General features: G+C 41.6%; 1 protein-coding gene across 2 annotated transcripts in view; it reads left to right on the top strand.

Annotated features, from left to right (window-relative positions):
- The window catches only part of INO80 (INO80 complex ATPase subunit), a 137,815-nt gene that overhangs the window by 62,318 nt on the left and 54,804 nt on the right, over positions 1-20,693 (top strand). For both annotated transcript variants that reach the window (XM_050799374.1, XM_050799375.1), the window contains 5 exons: positions 3,409-3,576; positions 4,096-4,229; positions 5,244-5,308; positions 6,014-6,107; positions 8,771-8,942. In XM_050799374.1, coding sequence (XP_050655331.1) covers positions 3,409-3,576; positions 4,096-4,229; positions 5,244-5,308; positions 6,014-6,107; positions 8,771-8,942 — 633 coding nt within the window. The remainder of the gene's footprint in view (positions 1-3,408; positions 3,577-4,095; positions 4,230-5,243; positions 5,309-6,013; positions 6,108-8,770; positions 8,943-20,693) is intronic.

Below are 20,693 nucleotides of genomic sequence, written 5' to 3'. Positions count from 1 at the left end.
AAGAGAACTTAAAATGAGGCAAATAATTGAGGAAAATAACATCTTTTTTTCTTTTTCTTTTAATGCTTTTTACTAGAGAATTTGAAACATTACAAAAGTAGAAAGATAGTATAATGAATCCCCTTGACCCATTGTTCCATTACAATAATCATTAACTCTACCTCTCTCTTATTCAAAAGCAAATCCCAGATGTTTTATAAATGATTATTTGTTTATAAAGTGTTTTCATGTGTATTTCTAAAAGATTCAGTTTTTTAAAATACTGCCTAACTGCATGCCATTATCACACCCATTTCAAAAGACCAATTCCATGATAGCATCACATATCTAGTCAGTGTTCAGATATCTCCAGTTGTCTTTGTGTGTCTATCTCTCTTCTTCAAAGAATTAATTTTGTAGCCAGGTGCAGTGGCTCACGCCTGTAATCCCAGCACTTTGGGAGGCCGAGGAGGGCGGATCATGAGGTCAGGAAATCGAGACCATCCTGGTTAACATGGTGAAACCCTGTCTCTACTAAAAATACAAAAAATTAGCCAGTCGTGGTGGCAGGAGCTTGTAGTCTCAGCTTCTCGAGAGGCTGAGACAGGAGAATGGCATGAACCCAGGAGGCGGAGCTTGCAGTGAGCCAAAATCACGCCACTGCACTCCAGCCTGTGCGACAGAACGAGACTCTATCTTAAAAAAAAAAAAAAAAAAAGAATTTGTCAGAATAAGGATACAAGCAAGGTCCACACATAGCATTTGGATGGTCTGTCTCTCAGTATCTGGTTTGTTGTTTCTTTTGAGGCAGGGTCTTACTCCTTCACCCACACTGGAGTGCAGTGGCACAATCTTGGTTTACTGTTGCCTTGACCACCTGGGCTCCAGTGATCCTCCCCTGTCAGCCTCCCAGGTAGCTGGGACTACAGGTGTGTGCCACAACACCTGGCTAATTTTTGTATTTTTTTTTATTTTTTGTAGTGACCAGTTTTGTCATGTTGCCCATGCTGGTCTCAAACTCCTGAGTTCAAGGGATTCACCTGCCTGGGCCTCTGAAAGTGCTAGGATTATAGGTGTGAGCTACTGTGCCCGACCTCTTAGTATCTTTTAATCCCTCCCTTCTTTTTTCCCCCTTGTAATTTTTTTTTTTTTTTGTAAGACAAGGGCTCGCTCTGTCACCCATGGTGGACTGCAGTGGTGCAATCATGGCTCACTTCAGCCTTGACCTCCTTGGCTCAAGCAATCCTCCCACCTCAGCCTCCCTAGTAGCTGGGTCTACAGGTGTACACCACCACACCTGGCTAATTTTTCATTTTTTTATAGAGACAGGATCTTGCTATGTTGCCTAAGCTAGTCTGGACTCCAGCAATCCTCCCACCTCAACCTCCCAGAGTGCTAGGACTATAAGCATGAGCCACCGTGCTGGACTTAAAAAATCAGGGATTGTATGTATATACACTTCGAAGAGAGGAGTGGAACTGTACCTTTTCAGCCTTCCTAGTAGATGGTACTATAGGTACACACCACCATGCCTGGCTAATTATTTATTTATTTATTATTTTTTTGAGACTGAGTCTTGCTCTGTCAACCAGGCTGGAGTGCAGTGGCACGATCTCGGCTCACTGCAACCTCCGTCTGCCTGGTTCAAGCAACTCTCCTGCCTCAGCCTCCCAAGTAGCTGGGACTACAGGTGTGCACCACTGTGCCCAGCTAATTTTTGTATTTTTGGTGGAGATGGTGTTTCACCATGTTGGTTGGCCAGGATGGTCTCGATCTCTTGACCTCATGATCCACCCGCCTCGGCCTCCCGAAGTGCTGGGATTACAGGCATGAACCACCACATCTGGCCCTGATTTTTTATTTTTCAATTTTTGTAGAGTCAGGGTCTTCACTGTGTTGCCCAGGCTGGTCTCAGAACTCCTTGGCTCAAGTGATTCTCCTGCCTTGGCCTCCCAAAGTGCTGGGATTACAGGTGTGAGTCACTGCACCCAGCTAGTTCATAATTGTTGTTTAGTGCTACATAGGGAGGTGATCTGAAGATCTAGTATGGTGCTTAACCACTGTGTATAGTATGTGTTTCTTCAACATCATTTAGTGTTTTCTATCTTCTTAGAGTTTTGTTAGGGAAAGTTAGAGAGGGCATTAAAGCAAAGATGACATGTGAGCCAAGTTTCAAATGATGAGTTGGCATTTACTAGGAAAATATGGTGGGAATGGGGGGCTAGGCAACAAGGGCAGCATGAGCAAAGATAGAGTAACATTCAAATATGCATCCTGTTTTGGCTAACTTTCAGATAATTGTGGTTAAGTGACTAAGTGGTATGTGAGGAGGTTATGATGACGAGAAACTCAGACAGTAAGGTAGGTAGGTTAGATTATGGGAGAACTTTCTTTTTTTTTTTTTTGGAGATGGACCCTCGCTCTGTTGCCCAGGCTGGAGTGCAATGGTGCAATCTTGGCTCACTGCAACCTCTGCCTCCCGGGTTCAAGTGATTCTCCTGCCTCAGCCTCCTGGGTAGCTAGGATTACAGGCTCATGCTACCACACCCAACTAATTTTTGTATTTAGTAGAGACGGAGTTTCACTGTGTTGGCCAGGCTGGTCTTGAACTCCTAACCTGTGATCTGCCCACCTCAGCCTCCCAAAGTGCTGGGATTACAGGTGTGAGCCACTGCACCCGGCCTGATTATTGGCGGCTTTCTTTGCCGAGATGAGAAGTTTCAACATTTTACTATAGGCAGAAATGCACATTGAAGATTTTTTAGCAGTTGAATTCCTTTATGAGCTATATGTGGAATGTATATCACAACCAGAAGAAACTGGAGGCAGGAAGACCGCAAAATATTATCAGTCTATACTATATCAGATGAGGGCCAGCAGCAGGCAATGGGTGTGATTAGAAAGGGTGGTAGATTTCCAAGCTGAATTGAAGGATTTAGGAAATACTAGAACACGGGGTGTCAGAGAGCATTCAGAAGTGAATTAAGTTTGTCTTTCCCAACTGATGGAATGGTAATGCTATTCACCAATTTAGTAAATTGTGGAAAAAAGAACTGTTTTTCTGACACATCACGTATGCAATTGCTGCAGACTGAGTGGTACTCTTAAGAGTTAGTAGTTGCAGGTACTGCCTGGGTATGTTTGGGAATATATTTTTGTATGTTACTGTGATGACTGCTAGTTGGCACTGTTAGAAGTGGAAGAAATTGCCCAGGGAAAGCAAATGGAATGAGTGGTGAAGAGAAGAGGGCTGAGGAATATACATGTTTTCTGAATGGTTGTCCAATTCACAGGTTTATAGAGATACTGAGTTCACATATGTTTATTCTCAATCATAATAATGGTTTGTGTGTGTTTTCAACTTTAAGCTGATGCTGAATTTTCTTAGAAACTACTTTTCCAAATATAAATGTTCTTATTGATTTTTAGATTGAGATTCTAATGTATTGCCAACTGACCAGCCGACAGAAACTGTTATATCAGGCATTAAAGAACAAAATTTCCATTGAGGATTTATTGCAGTCTTCTATGGGCTCTACCCAACAAGCACAGAACACCACCAGCAGCCTCATGAATCTGGTCATGCAGTTTAGGAAGGTAAGAGCTTAGGTCAGTTGCCTTGAAGTTTTGTTTTTTTGTTTTTTGGGGTTTTTTGAGATAGAGTCGTCTAGCTCTTGTCGCCCAGGCTGGAGTGCAATGGCGCGATCTTGGCTCACTGCAACCTCTGGCTCCCAGGTTCAGGTGATTCTTCTGCCTCAGCCTCCCAAGGAGCTGAAACTATAGGAGCCTGCCACCATGCCTGGCTAATTTTTGTATTTTTAGTAGAGATGAGGCTTCCCCATGTTGGTCTCAAACTCTTGGCCTCAAGTGATCCACCCACCTCGGCCTCTCGAAGTGCTGGGTGAGCCACTGCGCCTGGCCTTGAAGTTGTCTTTATAACCCACTTCAAGAAAAACAGTCTATCCTTGATGTCAGATAAACAAAGGCTGTTAATGAGATGAAAATGGGAAAGTATCCATTCCCAAAGGTAAACATTTGGGATTTGGGATCCCCTATCATTACGTATAAAGATGTCTGCATGTGGTAATATTGTCTTACCATTTACCTTCCTTTTAGGTGTGTAATCACCCAGAGTTATTTGAACGACAAGAAACTTGGTCTCCATTTCATATTTCCCTAAAGCCATACCACATTTCAAAGTTTATCTACCGTCATGGACAGATCAGGGTCTTCAATCATTCACGAGACAGGTAGGGAAGTATTACTATCTGTTCGCTCTTAGTGTTTTATAATTTACAGTTTTATTGCTTAGCAGATAAATATAATGGAGAGTATATGAGATCTCCAACAATGAGGCATTTAAGTAAAGGGTGGACAACTATTTGTTGAGGGATCTTATGGAAGGAATTTGAGCACTGTTAAATCTTCAACTAGGTAGCCTTAAAGGCACTAGTCACTTCTGGTTCTTCTTTGAATCAGGAATGTGCACGGATTTGTAAATAATATAGTTGCAGCCAGCATGCATATCTATGCCCCATTGCTGAAATTGGTTTGTGATGACTTACTTTACATTTGGAATTATACTTGTGGGTGAACTGATTGTATTGTAAGTTAATCATATTTACCTTTTTCTCAGAGTCGGCAATGATAAATTTAATAAAGTTTAAAGTGGTTGTTAAGGTGATACACTAGAGACGACTTCCATTCGGAAAATAGATGTGTGGTCCATTCCACATCTGTGAGTTATTATGGCCCTGGCTTTTGAATTTTTAAACAAGTTCCCAGGGTTTTTTTCTGCATATCAACATTTGAGAACCATGGATTTAGAAAGCTCTTTTGTAGAGAAACTCATCACCAGTATTTAGTTTAATGAAACTGAAATTGAAACACATTTCTTGGATTTTACTTTATGAGTTATTTGTAGCTCCAGGTTAATATTTAACTTGAGCAGGGGGAAACAGGCCAGAGCTATATTGCTTTTTTGTTTAATATAGTATACGATGCCTTAGGGCACTAGAATTGTGATTCTCTGAAATAAATTGAGACTACTTTTAACTTGTATTATCTTCTTACACTGTCGTTAAATACTTTGTATTTTTTGACATGTATGCTATGATTTTTGCTTGGTAATGTTGCAAGAAACTTCTTAAAAGTGAAAATAATTCCAAAACTAAAAGGTTTTACTTGGTATGGAGCCTCTAGTCTAGTTAACTTTCCATTATTTATATTTGGGTTTGGCTTTATTTTATTTACTTACTTTGCAGGTGGTTAAGGGTTCTTTCTCCATTTGCACCAGACTATATCCAACAGTCTCTCTTTCATAGAAAAGGTAGGTGTTTTGATCTTTGAGAAAGGAGGTTTGTCAGGGTTTTACCAGGATGCTCTTTGTTTTGCTGAGAGACTGATTTAGAACGAGTATTAGTTTTGCCTATATGGTAGGCCTTTATTTATAAAATCTTGGTAAGATTTAATTAAGGAAATTAGTTATCTTTATAGGCTCTCTGATTTGTAGCTATGAGAGGAAGAAGTAGAAAATAGTATTATTGACTTTCTGTCTTTATTTTATACCTGCCTTTCAAGAATTTCTTGCCCTTGAAACTTGACAAAGTCAGTGCTGGAGTCTCTCATTAATGAGACTTCCATCCGTCTTAGCCTAAGGAAAAGAAGCTACTCAACTTTGCGCATTGTCCAAAATATTAAGGCCAAGGTTCAGGACCTTTGACCTCTGTCCTGTCCTTATCTTTTTCCTGGCGTTGGACAAAGAGAAGCCATTTAGGCAAGCATCCAAAAATCCCAAAGGTAACATAGGAGCCATCTCTAGTCTGGTCCATATATGCCGTATCTCATAGGCCTGCCTCCCTTATCTATAATTGTAGTATAAAGGTGTGGCACCCTAACTTCCACCAAAGTGGCTAGATCAGAACCTTTAGAATAGTGTTTTGTTCTTAAGTCAGAACTCAGCAGTTGAGCAGGCTTTAACTGAGCATCGTCTCTTGGTTTGCTGTTGGGTTTCAAATTGTCTTTTCTATTTCAGGTATTAATGAAGAAAGCTGTTTCTCTTTCCTTCGCTTTATTGATATATCTCCGGCAGAAATGGCAAACCTTATGCTTCAGGGACTTTTGGCCAGGTGAGAGGTTTGCTTATTGTTTGATAAGAGAGCAGTTAGGAATAAATGGGACAGATATTGAATACTGTGGAATTAAATATTTAATATTAAATCATCTTAGGGAACTTGTCGTTAATTTTCTTTTGTTAAGAATGAAGTTTGTAGGCCAGGCACGGTGGCTCATGCCTGTAATCCCAGCACTTTGGGAGACCGAGGTGGTTGGATCACCCGAGGTTGGCAGTTCGAGACCAGCCTGACCAACATGGAGAAACCCCATCTCTAAAAAATACAAAATTAACTGGACATGGTGGTGCATATCTGTAATCCCAGCTACTCAGGAGGCTGAGGCAGGAGAATTACTTGAACCTGGGAGGTAGAGGTTGCCGTGAGCTGAGATTGTACCATTGCACTCCAGCCTGGATCAGTTGAGGCCAGCCAGGATCAGTTGAGGCAACAAGAGCAAAATTCCGTATAAAAAAAAAAGAATAAAGTTTGTTTGCCAGGCCCAGGTGCAGTGGCTCACACTTGTAATCCCAGCACTTTGGGGGGCCAAGGCGGGTGGATCACTTAAGGTCAGGAGTTCAAGACTAGCCTGGCTAACATGGTGAAACCCCATCTCTACCAAAAATACAAAAATTAGCTGGGTGTGGTCGTACACCCTTGTAGTCCCAGCTACTCGGGAGGCTGAGGCAAGAGAATTGCTTGAACCCGGGAGGCGAAGGTTGCAGTGAGTCAAGATCGCTCCACTGCACTCCAGCCTGGACAACAGAGCGAGACTCCATTTCAGAACAAAGCAAAACAAACAAACAGACTAATTTGTTATTCATAAGTGAATTGTACCTTTCTTTTGCTCATTTAATAATTGTATGATGCTTCATAATATACCTTAAATAGGCCAGGCGCAGTGGTCATGCCTGTAATCCAGCACTATGGGAGGCTGAGGCAGGTGGATCACCTGAGGTCAGGAGTTTGAGAGCAGCCTGGCCAACATGGTGAAACCCTGTCTGTAATAAAAATACAAAAATTAGCCAGTCATGGTGCCAATGGCCTGTTCTAGCTACTCAGGAGGGTGAGGGGGGAGAATCGCTTGAACCCAGGAAGCGGAGGTTGCGGTGAGCCTAAATCATGCCACAGCACCCCAGCCCAGGCAACAGAATGAGAATACACACACACACACACCCCCACACACCACACACCACACACCACACACATATGTATACACACACACACACACACCCCTTAAATATAAACTGTTTAGGCTTTTCTCCCGTAATTTCTAGTAAGTCTTGTTTTACTTATTTCTACAGGGCGAATGGAAGCTGGTGATTCATTTAGTTAGTGGTGATTGCAGCATAGCCTGCCTCAAGTGTTATGGGAAGTTTAATTCTCTGTTCTTTGGTATAATGGTTCTCACTGATTTTATTACTTTTGATTTATGTAATTAGAAATGGTTATCTCCTTAATATGAAGGTTTTTTTTTTTCTTTTTTGGAGACGAAGTCTCGCTCAGTTGCCTAGGCTGGAGTGCAGTGACTCAATTTTGGCTCACTGCAACCTCCACTTCCTGGGTTCAAGTTACTCTCCTGCCTCAGCCTCCCAAGTAGCTGGGATTATAGGTGTGCACAACCATGCCTGGCTAATTTTTGTATTCTTAGTAGAGATGGTGTTTTGCCATGTTGGCCAGGCCAGTCTCGAACTCCTGACCTCAGTTGATCCACCCACTTCGGCCCGCCAAAGTGCTGGGATTACAGACCTGAGCCACTGTGCCTGGCTGAAGACATTTTTATGATACGACTTTTTGTGCTAGAGGTGAATGTTTCTTTTTTCTTTTTCTTTTCTTTCATTTTGGAGACAGGATCTCACTGTGTTACCCAGGCTGGAGTGCAGTGGCGCGATCTCGGCTCACCGAAACTTTTACCTCTGAGGTTCAAGTGATTCTCCTGCTTCAGCCTCCCAAGTAGCTGCACCACCTCTACTTTTGTAGAGGTGAGGTTTCACCATGTTGGCCAGGCTGTTCCCAAATTCCTGGCCTCAATTGATCTACCTGTCTCATTCTCCCAAAATGCTGGGATTAAAGGCGTGAGCCACCACACTCGGCCAAGGTGAATTTGTTTTTGTTTGTTTGTTTTTGTTTGTTTGAGACAGAGTCTTGCTCTGTTGCCCAGGCCGGAGTGCAATGGGGCGATCTCAGCTCACTACAATCTCCTCCTCTCGGGTTCAAGCGATTCTCATGCCTCAGCCTCCCAAGTAGCTGGGATTACAGGCACGCACCACCATGCCCAGCTAATTTTTTTTTTTTTTTTTTTTTTTTTTTTTTTTTAAAGTGGAGACCGGGTTTTGCCATGTTGGTCAGCCTGGTCTCAAACTCCTGACCTGAGATAATCCACCTGCCTTGGCCTCCCAAAGTGTTTGAATTACAGGCATGAGCCACTGCACCTGGCAAATTTTTTTTAATATTGATAGGAGCTTTGCGGAGGATTTTAGTTTTCATGGTAGCAAACCATGTAATGTGAAAGAATTTATCTGAAAGTAGGAAAGTAGGAAAGAACTGTTTCTAAAATGATAAAGATTTACAAAAGAGTTATGTTAATGAGAGGCAATCCTTGGATCATTCCTTGCTGCTATGAACGACCCTCAAACCTCCATGGAGCACTGAATAAGTGTGTCTGCTGTGGTTTGTTTCAGATGGTTAGCTCTTTTCCTGTCTCTGAAAGCCTCCTACAGGCTCTATCAGCTACGCTCCTGGGGAGAGCCAGAAGGGGAGAGCCATCAGAGATACCTGAGAAACAAGGATTTCCTTCTTGGGGTTAATTTTCCACTCTCCTTTCCAAACCTTTGCAGCTGCCCTTTGTTAAAGGTAAGCACTTATTTGAGCGTACATTACCTCCTTAGTATCTTCTTTCTTTTTCCTTGAATCAGTAAAAATAATAGTAAAGTAAATGAAGGCCTGACAGAACCAAAAAGTTCCCAGAGGAGTGGGTGGTGCAGCGTATTGAGTTCTAACTTAATTTACACTTTGTATATATATTTTTGAGTGCATTTATATTTTCAAAATGTTTATTTTTTACATTACTGTGAAGTACACAGATCTTAAGTGTACAGCTCTGTGAATTTATATATGTGTATACTCTTGTGTAACAACCATCTAGGTTAATATATAGAACACTTCCAACTCCCTCATGCTCCTTTCTGTTTAATACCTCTAGTTTAGAAAAGACAAACCAACAATTAAAGGTAATTGCCATTCTACTTCTGTCACCATAGATTATTTTTGCTTGTTTTGGAACTTTATATAAATGGAATTATCTTGTATGTACACTTTTGTAACTGGGATTTTTCACTCAGTATTATTTACGAGTTTTGTCCATGTCATATATAGCATTATTTTTTTATGGCTATGAAGTATTACATTGTCTGAATGGACTACAATTTATTAGTCTGTTCTACTGTGGTAGATAGTTTGGTTGTTTCCAGTTCTAGGTTATTATGAATGAAACCCCTATGCACATTTGTGTACATGTTATTTGATGAATGCAAACATTACTTTCTTTGGTGTTTACATCCAGGAATGGAATTGCTATACTGTCAAGTATAACTCTGTTTAGGTTTAGTAGCTTTTGCCAAACGTTTTTCCAAAATGGTTTTATAAATTTACATTTGCACCTACGGTATGTTATTCAGCATTCTCCACTACACCTGGGAATGGCAATCTGTTTTGTTTTGTTTTGTTGTGTGACTCCTTATGAATAATCATTCCTTACAGTTATAATTATTTTAAGTAATTATTTTGAGTATTATATTTAAATATTAATTATTATGTAGTGGCATCTCATTGTAATCTTAAATTGTATTTCCATGGAAAGTAATGATGATGTGTACAGTTTCATACAATTCTTGGCCCTTACAGAATAGTAGGTGACAAAGAAGGTGAAATAAGGTGACAGGAACTGAAGTTATAGATGTAGGTCCAGATCATATGCAACCTCATAAGAATTGCCAAGGGTTTGGAATTTATTCTGAGTGAAATGAGTAATACTAGAGAGTTTTGAGAAGAGGAGTGACAGTTCGTTTGTTAAAGTCCTTCAGCTAGATTGAAGTTTAGAAACTAGGTCATTTTCCTTGTATTCTATAGAAAATGTTATGGGGTAGTTTGACAGTTACTGTTGTGGAATGAAGGACATTCTTTGGCTAGGTCGTCCAGTATTTGTACCCTGTACACTGAAAAGCTCACATGATTTCCTTCTCTTCTGTTTTCCCAGTTGGTTTCTTAAGCATTGCTCCATGTAATTTTTGGACTTTGGAGAGGGAGTCAGTAATGCAAATTAATGTAACTGGATTCCAGCCTTTTTGGAATAATGCAGTCAGTGGTGGCAGGGTGATTTCCTGCTGGTGAAATATTCCTAGTACGTCTACTGGGAACACTGGTATGTCTGAAGAGTTGCTTAACCTTCTGTAAAAGATTAATTCCTTCTCTCAACCCCTAAATTTGGTAATATATGTTACTACTGTAATACATTTTTATCAATTCTGCTTTTTATACAAAAAGCACCATTCTTCCAAGAGATTGTTGTTCCCTGTTATGTAGACACCTGCATTTTTCTTAACACTAGAGATATGCATCATTCATTTGTATTCTCTGTTTTCTGAAAATATTATAGTATGTTCCAGAGCGTCTGCTTAGTGAGGTCCTTATGTCAGTTAGAATTGCCTGAGAAAGGCAGATGTGGGTAGTATGCTTTATGGGAAACTGGTCATAAAATATGTTTACCCAATTGAAAGATTCACTTATATTTACTCATTTTAATTTTATCCCATGTTGTGGATAGACATTTGCTCTTGTAGTGGTTTAGAGTATATACTGAATTAATGAGCTAATGGGCCACGGGGAACTGAAAGCTTATCATATATGTGTGGAGACACTGTTCTGCTTTCAGTCTCATCATCCTTATCTCCAACATATGTATGTATATTGAAATACCAACCAAGTAGTGTATTTTGCTAGAGCTTATTGTTCTCATAATTAATGATAAGACTGTCAGCCGGGTGTAGTGGCTCACACCTGTAATCCCAGCACTTTTTGAGGCTGAGGCAGGAGTTCAAGACCAGCCTGGCCAAAGTAGTGAAACCACCGCATCTACTAAAAATACAAAAATTAGCTGGGTATGGTGGCACGTGCCTGTAATCCCAGCTACTTGGGAGGCTGAGGCACGAGAAATGCTTAAACATGGGAGGCTGAGGTTACAGTTAGCAGAGATCACACCACTGCACTCCAGCCTGGGTGACAGAGCAAGACTCCTTCTCAAAAAAAAATAAAAATACAAAAAAAATTAGCTGGGTGTGGTGGCATGTGCCTGTAATCTCAGCTACTCAGGAGCCTGAGGCAGGAGAATCTCTTGAACACGGAGGCAGAGGTTGCAGTGAGCCGAGATCATGCAGCTGCACTCCAGCCTGGGCGAGAGAGCAAGACTCTGTCTCAAAAAAAAAAAAAATAAATAAAAAAAAATAAAAATTAGCCAAGCATGGTGGTGGGTGCCTGTAGTCCTAGCTACTCAGTAGTCTGAGGCAGGAGAATCCCTTGAACCCAGGATGTCAAGGCTGCAGCGAACCCTGATTATACCACTGTACTCCAGCCTCGGTGACAGAGCGGGACCCTGTCTCAAAAAAAAAAAAAAAAAAAACTCAAAAAGGAAATCTTTGTTTTTCAGCCAAGCAAAATGATCATTAGATATTACCCACTCTTAAAGGTTAGCCTAGGTTCTGAATATAGAACCAGAAGCCAGCTGGGTGTGGTGGCTCATGCCTGTTAATCCCAGTACTTTGGGAGGCCGAAGCAGGTGGATCACCTGAGGTCAGCAGTTCAAGACCAGCCTGGCCAACATAGTGAAACCCCATCTCTACTAAAAAAAAAATACAAAAATTAGCCAGGCATGGTGGTGGGCGCCTGTAATCCCAGCTACTAGGGAGGATGAGGCAGGAGAATCACTTGAACCGGGGAGGTGGAGGTTGCAATGAGTCAAGATCGTGCCATTGCACTCCAGCCTGCGGAACAGGAGCAAAACTCCGTCTCAAAAAAAAAAAAAAAAAAAGAACTAGGAGCTCCAGATGTAACAATTAACAACAATGTAGAGGCTAGGCATGGTGGCTCATGCCTGTAATTCCATAATTCCAGCACTTTGGGAGGCTGAGGCGGGATGATCGCTTGAGCCCAGGAGTTAGAGACCAGCCAGGCCAACATGACAAAACCCCGTCTCTACCAAAAGAATACAAAAATTAACCAAACCTGATGCCATGTACCTGTAGTTCCACCTACTTGGGAGGCTGAGGTGGGAGGTTCGCCTGAGCCCAGGAGGTTGAGGCTAAAATAAACAGTGATCTCACCACTGCACTCTGGGCCTCTGAGGGTGACAGAGTGAGGCGCTCTACGTCTTTGCAAGAATGTGGTATTGTCTGTCTCTTCATTTAAACTTTGTTGGGTAGTGGTGTCTTATTGTGTCTTTAGTTAAATTTCTCTTGTGAAAATGATATTGAATACCTTTTCTGGTGTTTATTGGCCATTTGGATAATTGCCTTTATGAAATGTTTGTTCAAAACTCTTGCTTATTTTTCTATTGGGCTGACTGTATTTTTCTTATGATTTGTAGTTCTTTGTGTATTATAAATATCTTCTTCTCTGTAACTTTCTCATTTTCAGTGGTACCCTCCCCTGCCCACCCTTTTTTTTGAAACAGGGTCTGGCTTGTTCTATTTCCCAGGCTGGAGTACACTGATGCAGTCATAGCTCAGGATTAGAGTTAGGTTAGGGTTAGGTTTACTGTGTTGTTCAGGCTGGCCTTGAACTCTGGCCTCAAACAATTCTCCAGCCTCAGCCTCCCAAAGCCCTGGAACTTAAGCGTGACCTATTGCACCCAGCCTCAGTGTTGTCTTCTGACGAATAGTTAATAATTTTTGTGTCCTGCTGAAGAATTCTTTGCCTCCAACAAATTCGTGAAGATAATTCTGTTTCTCTCCATATCCCATCTGTTGAAAAGACCATTCTTACTGGACTGTAGCATCACTTGTCAAGCAGGTGTCCATATATGTGTTGGTCAGTTTCTGAACTCTGTTCTCTTCTATGAACCCATTTGACTATCCTTGAACCAGTGCTACTCTATCTTAATAAGTACAGCTTCACAGTAAGTCTTGATAACTGGTGCACAGGTCCTCTGACTTTGCATTTCTTCTGTATTGTGTTGGCTGTTCTTAGCCCTTTGTGTATTCATGTAAATTTTAGAATTGGCATATAAATCTTATTTTATCATATCCTTTTTCCTTTTTTTTGGTAGCAGCAGGGTCTCACTATGTTGTATCCAGGCTAGTCTTGAACTCCTAGGCTTAAGCAGTTCTTCCACCTTGGCCTCCCAAGGTGCTGGGTTTACAGTTGTGAGCCCATGTGCTCAGCTAAATCTTTAATCTCACCTCTTTTTAGCAGTCTAGGTAGTATAGGTCAGAAGTCCCCAAATGTTTTGATTATGTACCCCTGTAATAACAACATTCTTAATCTGTTTCTCCAATGTCTGTATGCTATTTTGTTTTAAATTGTGTACATGTACTAACATATTAATATTTACGTTGTGAAGTTTGCGTGTGCCTACTTTGGAAACCACTGATGGGAACATTTTATTTGAATAGGGAATGGTGGTAGAGGGGAGACTCAGTGTTTACTATAGAAGATATTCCTGTGTTTTACATGCTATACATTGTTTTTCAAACTATTTTAAATTATTTGACCTCAAAGGTCCATGGGGGGCATTGATTGGTATATCGTAAGTGCTTATCGATTGAATGAATATCCAGTGTAGAATGTGATCTTTGGGAATTGTCTGGTGCTGCTTTTTTCATTGCTCTAGGCTACCTTCAGAACAGCCTCTTCCCAGTGTTAGTCCAGTCCAGCAAGGAGAAACATGTAATTAATGTTGTTTACAAACGTATTATTGCATACCACAGTAGGCAAAGTGTGTTCACAATCATTATCCCTGTGCTGTATTTGGAAGAGTCACTCGTGCACGTATTGAAAATATACACTCACGCTTTAAAAAACACACACACACTTAATGTGGTCCAAGATAAGACTTTAAATACTACACAATTAACTGCCTGATTAGTGGTAGAGTTCAGAATGGGAGAAGATTACTTGATAGAAATAGTATTGTGAAGTTGCATGTAGGCTGGGTGTGGTGTTGGCTCGTGCCTTTAATCCCAGTACTTTAGGAGGCTGAGGTGGGAGGATTGCTTGGAGCCAGGAGGCAAGAACAGCCTGGACAACATAGTGAGACTGTGTCTCTAATTTTGAAAAAGTTAGATTTTGAGTGGTAGAGATTTGGATAGGCGGAACATAATTCCAAGTTAAGGATTTGAGCCAAAATAAAGGACAGTAATGACAGAACAGTCTAGAAGGGTAAGTTTGGAAAGTCTTTGAATGCCAGCCTATGTGGGTTTAGATAATAAGCCTGTTGTCCCAGCCCTATTTGTCTTACTTTCTTCAACAAATACTAACAGTTGTATTCCTGGGGTCAAAGTGTTGGTAGCCGCTGTGAAGCCATGAGAAGGAGTATTCTGGTAGCGAGTTCAAGTAAGGCTGCTAAATCACCAGTGTCATTATATCAAACCAGTTGGGGATCTTTGTTATTTGTATTTTATGAAAATTAACCTCAGAGTGTGATATTAGGAAGAATGGAGGCAGCAATCCATGTTAAGGAAGATCTTAAACAAAAGTTTGAAGTGTCAGGTACTAAAGACCCGATAGCAATGGTTGTAACAGAAAGATTATAGAAAAGGGATCAAGGGACTTTGATCGGTTTGGATATGGATGGGCACTGGAGATGGGAAAATTACTTCGAAAAGCCAGAGTTCAAGAGAGGATCCAGAGGGAATCTTAAGTTCCATATCAAGTTTAAAGCAAAAATGAAAGAGTGAGATTAAGAACTCTTTGTGAGTACAGATAGAAAAGAGAAGGCAGAACCCCAGTTGTAAGGATTTATAGGGAGAAAGATCCTGGTTAGGAGGGGTAGATAATGAGTATTGAAGCGTGACAGTTAAAAAGAAAAAGTAAGGTATTTCAGGAGGGGAGTTTGGTTTAAGTGAAAGTTGACTTTTTTTTTTTTTTTTTTGGGACGGGGTCTTGCTCTGTCACCCAGGCTGGAGTGCAGTGGCCGGATCTCAGCTCACTGCAAGCTCCGCCTCCCGGGTTCACGCCATTCTCCTGCCTCAGCCTCCCGAGTAGCTGGGACTACAGGCGCCCGCCACCTCGCCCGGGTAGTTTTTTGTATTTTTTAGTAGAGATGGGGTTTCACCGGGTTCGCCAGGATGGTCTCGATCTCCTGACCTTGTGATCCGCCCGTCTCGGCCTCCCAAAGTGCTGGGATTACAGGCTTGAGCCACCGCGCCCGGCTACTTTTTTTTTTTTTTTTAAGAGAAAAGAGCCTTGCAGATTTCACAATGAAAAGGAAAGAAGAGGTCGGGTGCAGTAGCTCACGCCTGTAATCCCAGCACTTTGAGAGGCCGAGGTGGGCGGATCACCTGAGGTCAGGAGTTGGAGACCAGCCTGGCAAACATGGCGAAACCCTGTCTACTAAATATAAAAAAAACTAGCCAGGCGTAGTGGCCTGTACCTGTAATCCCAGCTACAGGAGAATCACTTGAAAACGGGAGACAAAGTTTGCGGTGAGCTGAGATCATGCCACTGCATTCCAGCCTGGGCAACAAAGCAAGACTCCATCGCCAAAAAAAAAAAAAAAAAAGGGGAAGAGGAAGACAGTAAAGAGGGCAATTGAACGTGCAACAGAGACATTTTGTGGGGGTGCACAAGTAGGTTAACTATACTTTTTTTTTGAGACGGAGTCTTACTCTGTCACCCAGGCTAGAGTACAGTGGCACAACCTTGGCTTACTGCATCCTCTGCCTCCTAGGTACAAGTGATTCTCCTGCCTCGGCCTCCCAAGTAGCTGGGACTACAGGCATGCACCACCAGTCCGGGCTATTTTTTGTATTTTTAGTAGAAGGGGGGTTTCGCCACGTGGGCCAGGCTGGTCTTGAACTCCTGGTCTCGAGTGATCCTCTCGCCTCGGCCTTGCAAAGTACTGGGATTATAGGCGTGAGCCACCGCACCTGGCCCAACTATATTTTTTAATAGGATGAAAAACTCTTGTGAATACTGGCAGGCTGTATGATTAACAGAAAGATACTTCTCTGCCACAAAGAGTGTTTTACAATGTCCAGAACAACTAACACTAAGCTTAACATTTTTTTATTTTATTTTATTTTATTTTTTTGAGATGGAGTCTTGCTCCGTTGCCCAGGCTGGAGTGCGGTGGCACAATATTGGCTCACTGCAACCTCTGCCTCCTGGGTTCAAACTATTCTCCTGCCTCAGCCTCCCAAGTAGTTGAGACTACAGACTTGTGCCACCACGCCCAGCTAATTTTTGTATTTTTAGTAGAGATGGGGTTTCACCATGTTAGCCAGGCTGGTCTCGAACTCCTGACCTCAGGCAGTTTTGCCTGCCTGAGCTTCCCAGAGTGCTGGGATTATAGGCTTGAGCCACTGTTCCCGGCCTTAAGCTTAACATTAAAAAAAAAAAAAAAAAAAAAAAAAAAGTCCTATTAAGTGGTTCTCTTTCTCTCTCTTTTTTGTTCTTTTTTCTTCAAGGTAGAAATCAATCTATTTTTAGGTTTGTTTTTTTTTTTGAGACAGTCTTGCTCTGTCACCCAGGCTGGAGTGCAGCGGAGTGACCTCAGCTCACTGCAACCTCCACCTCCCAGGTTTAAGCGATTCTCTTGCCTCAGCCTCCCGAGTAGCTGGGATTACAGGCTCCTGCCACCACACCTGGCTAATTTTTGTATTTTTAGTAGAGAGGTGGGGTTTTGCCATGTGGGCTAGACTGATCTCAAACTCCTGACCTAAAGTAACCTGCCTGCCTCAGCCTCCCAAAGTTCTGGGACTACAGTCGTGAGCCACCATGCCTGGCTAAAATCAATTTAAATGTTTGGACATTTTATATAATTCATCTTGCCTTTGTGGTCTGGTTATTTTGGGCACTTTTAAGGTTAAATAAGTGTTTGCTGAATGACCTAGTGAATAATGGCACATTATGTTAATGAACCAATATTAATATTAATACCAATATTGGTGCATTGGTACTAATCTTTGGAACATGGTATGTATTAATCTGAGGGAATGTCTTCTAGCCTAAAATTACAAGTACAATTTTACTCTTAATATTTTAAATAGAATTTTGTGAAGAGCACTAACTTCTCCTAGGGGTTTAGGGAAAGTGGGCAGGATAGGTAATCTGATCATTCATTGATCTTATTGCACTTAGTTATTTTTGCCCTGCATTTGATCTGAGAACTAGAGGTGACATTCTTTGGGTAGTAAGGAACACCAGAGAGAAGTGAATCTATAGAAACTTGCAATAGAGGTTGCTAATGAGCTCAACTATGGATTTTAGCCCCTGTAGTAGTACTTATATAACATATTATCTTAAAACCTAGAGATTAAAACAATAAACACTTGATATCTCACACTGTTTCCATTGGCTGGGAACTTTGGAGCAGCTTAGCTAGGTGGTTCTTTTTTTTTTTTTGAGAGAGAGTTGCACTCTGTTGCCAGGCTGGATCGCACCGTGGTGCGATCTCGGCTCCCTGCAACCTCCGCCTCCCGGGTTCATGCCATTCTCCTACCTCAGCCTCCTGAGTAGCTAGGACTACAGGTACCCGCCACCATGCCCATCTTATTTTTTGTATTTTTAGTAGAGACGGGGTTTCATCGTGTTAATCAGGATGGTCTTAGCTCCTGACCTCGTGATCCACCTGCCTCGGCCTCTCAGAGTGTTGGGATTACAGGCGTGAGCCACCGCGCCCGGCCTTTTTTTTTTTTTTTTTTTTTAAAGAGATATAGTCTTGCTTTGTCACCCAGGAAAGAGCGTAGTGGTATAGTCATGGCTCACTGCAATCTCCACCTTCAGGCTCGAGCAATCCTCCCACCTTAGCCTCTCAAGTAGCTAGGACTACAGGCACATGCCACCACACCCAATTAATTTTTGGATTTTGGTCTCAAGGGATCCCCCTGCCTCAGCCTCCCAGAGTGCTGGGATTAGGTGTGAGCCATCGCACCTGGCCAAGGAATTTGTGGCCATATAAAACTACCACAGCCCCTTATTTCCAGGCTAATCCCATTGTATCAGATATTTCATTATGAAATTTCTTTTGGATTTCCTGTTCTGAGATTCTGGCTTAGACTGTAGATGGGTTCTGACTGTAGTACTAGTTCTCAACCAGTTTTTCAACTAGAAAGGATTTTGGACTCTCTCTTTGTGCTCTGTTACCCGTGTTTCTTCACAGCAAACGTTAGCTGGGAAAAATAGTAACTATAGTATAATAACGAGGTTTTATTTTCAGCAGGGATTCTTTACTCATAAACTCTAACTCCTTGTGAGCATTTTTTTTTTCTTTTCATTGCAAACTCTGTATTTTCATTTAATTTGCCACATTAGTTCTGATTATGTAACTTTAATTATTTGGAAACATAACGCAGAAGAGAAGCCATTCTCCAATGAAGACAAATTATGTTTCAAGGTTTTAATGGAAGAATATGCAAGTTGAGCCCAAATTCCATGTTCCAGATCAGTCTTAAAAAGTTTGGGGTTGGCCGGGCGCGGTGGCTCACGCCTGTAATCTCAGCACTTTGGGAGGCCGAGACGGGCGGATCACGAGGTCGGGAGATCGAGACCATCCTGGCTAACACGGTGAAACCCCGTCTCTACTAAAAAATACAAAAAACTAGCCGGGCGAGGTGGTGGGCGCCTATAGTCCCAGCTACTCGGGAGGCTGAGGCAGGAGAATGGCGTGAACCCGGGGGGCGGAGCTTGCAGTGAGCTGAGATCCGGCCACTGCACTCCAGCCTAGGTGACAGAGCGAGACTCCGTCTCAAAAAAAAAAAAAAAAAAAAAAAAAGTTTGGGGTTATTCTTCAGCCAACAGACCTGAGAAGAGACATGGGGAAATGTAAAAGTTGGAAGGGGTCTCATCATTCTTTCTCTTACGAAATTCAAATAATATTTTAGACTAAAGCTCCTTTGGAGCTAACACGCTAGTTTTGAATTAATTTCCCCATTTTTAGCTTTGTCTCTTAAGGCAGACAATTTTTCATTCTGTTTCCTTCTATGCCTTTATTTGTTTTATAAAGAGAGATATACTGTTCCTGTAGCCTGTCTCCTAAATACAGCTTCCTGTCATCAGATCAAGGTAAAGGCTTTGTTTTTCTCCTCTGGTGGAGACAGATGAGTGTTCACTTAGCTACATGTTATCATATTGGTCTTACTAAGCTGTGTGAGGTCACATACTACCTGAGCCATATTCAGCAGTCTAACCCAGTCCTCCCCTTCTTCTCTTACTCCCCAGGGAAAGGAATGAATCCAAACAGCGAGAAACTCTCCTCTCCCCACCTCCCCCAACCCCATAATGTGCCTCTAAAACCCTTGCCCTCACCCACCCTACGGTAAAGACAAAATATGAATTTTTTTTGTTACAGAATCCAAAGAAGTACCATTTTTGTATTATTAGCTTCAGGATGATACATAAATATCAACAAACTAAGAACTAGGCTACAGACACAGATCAGTTGATACTTAGGGATGTTTTGGATAAAGTTTTGGGTTTTTTTTAAAATCTCTTAATTGATGTGAATGCTTTTCAGATACTTTCTTCTCTTGCGTTTGTAGAACAAAAACTAGCATGGCTCCCTGTATTCTACTTAATTTTCTTGTGTTCTACCCTGCTTTGCTGTTAAGAATTTCAAGAAGGAATAGATTTGGGTCAAAACTTTCACACACCTTCCCTGCACTATGGTACCTTGGCCAGAGTTATTTTCTTACACTGTTTTGCAGTAAAGAGTGTGATTTTGTTTGTTTGTTTGTTTGTTTTGAGACAGTGTCTCACTCTGTCTCTCTACTCAAGGAGGCTGAGGTGGGAGGATCACTTGAGTCCAGGAATTTGAGATTACAGTGAGCTATGATCACACCACTGCACCCCAGCCTGGGTAACGAGATCGTGTCTCAAAAAAAAAAAAAAAATCTTATTCAGGCAGCAGAGATAGAAAAGAAAATCTTACTTTGCTTAGAAGAATAAAGACAAAAAAGAGAGGCTGTCATAAATATACCATTTAGTTATCTTTCTTAGGGTAGAACAGATTTGAGTCTATTCCAATTAAATGTCATGTTAAAAATTAAAAATGATGGTTGGCAGACACAGAGTACAGTACCAGTATTGATTCTGTCTCCTGTCTGTCTCATTGAAACTGTTGTCATGGTAATGGTCTACTTATGCATAGTATGTGTTGAACGTTTTTTTTTTTTTTTTTTTTTTTTTGAGACAGAGTCTCTGTCAACCAGGCTGGAGTGCAATGGCATGATCTCGGCTCACTGCAACCTCCGCCTCCCGGGTTCAAGCGATTCTTCCGCCTCAGCCTCCTGAGTAACTGGAAGTATAGACACATGCCACCACACCTGGCTAATTTTTGTATTTTTAGTAGAGACGGAGTTTCATTATGTTGGCCAGGCTGGTCTCAAACTCCTG

Source organism: Macaca thibetana, chromosome 7, assembly GCF_024542745.1.
Source record: "Macaca thibetana thibetana isolate TM-01 chromosome 7, ASM2454274v1, whole genome shotgun sequence".
NCBI lineage: Eukaryota > Metazoa > Chordata > Mammalia > Primates > Cercopithecidae > Macaca > Macaca thibetana.
This window is presented reverse-complemented; position numbering and strand designations above follow the sequence as displayed.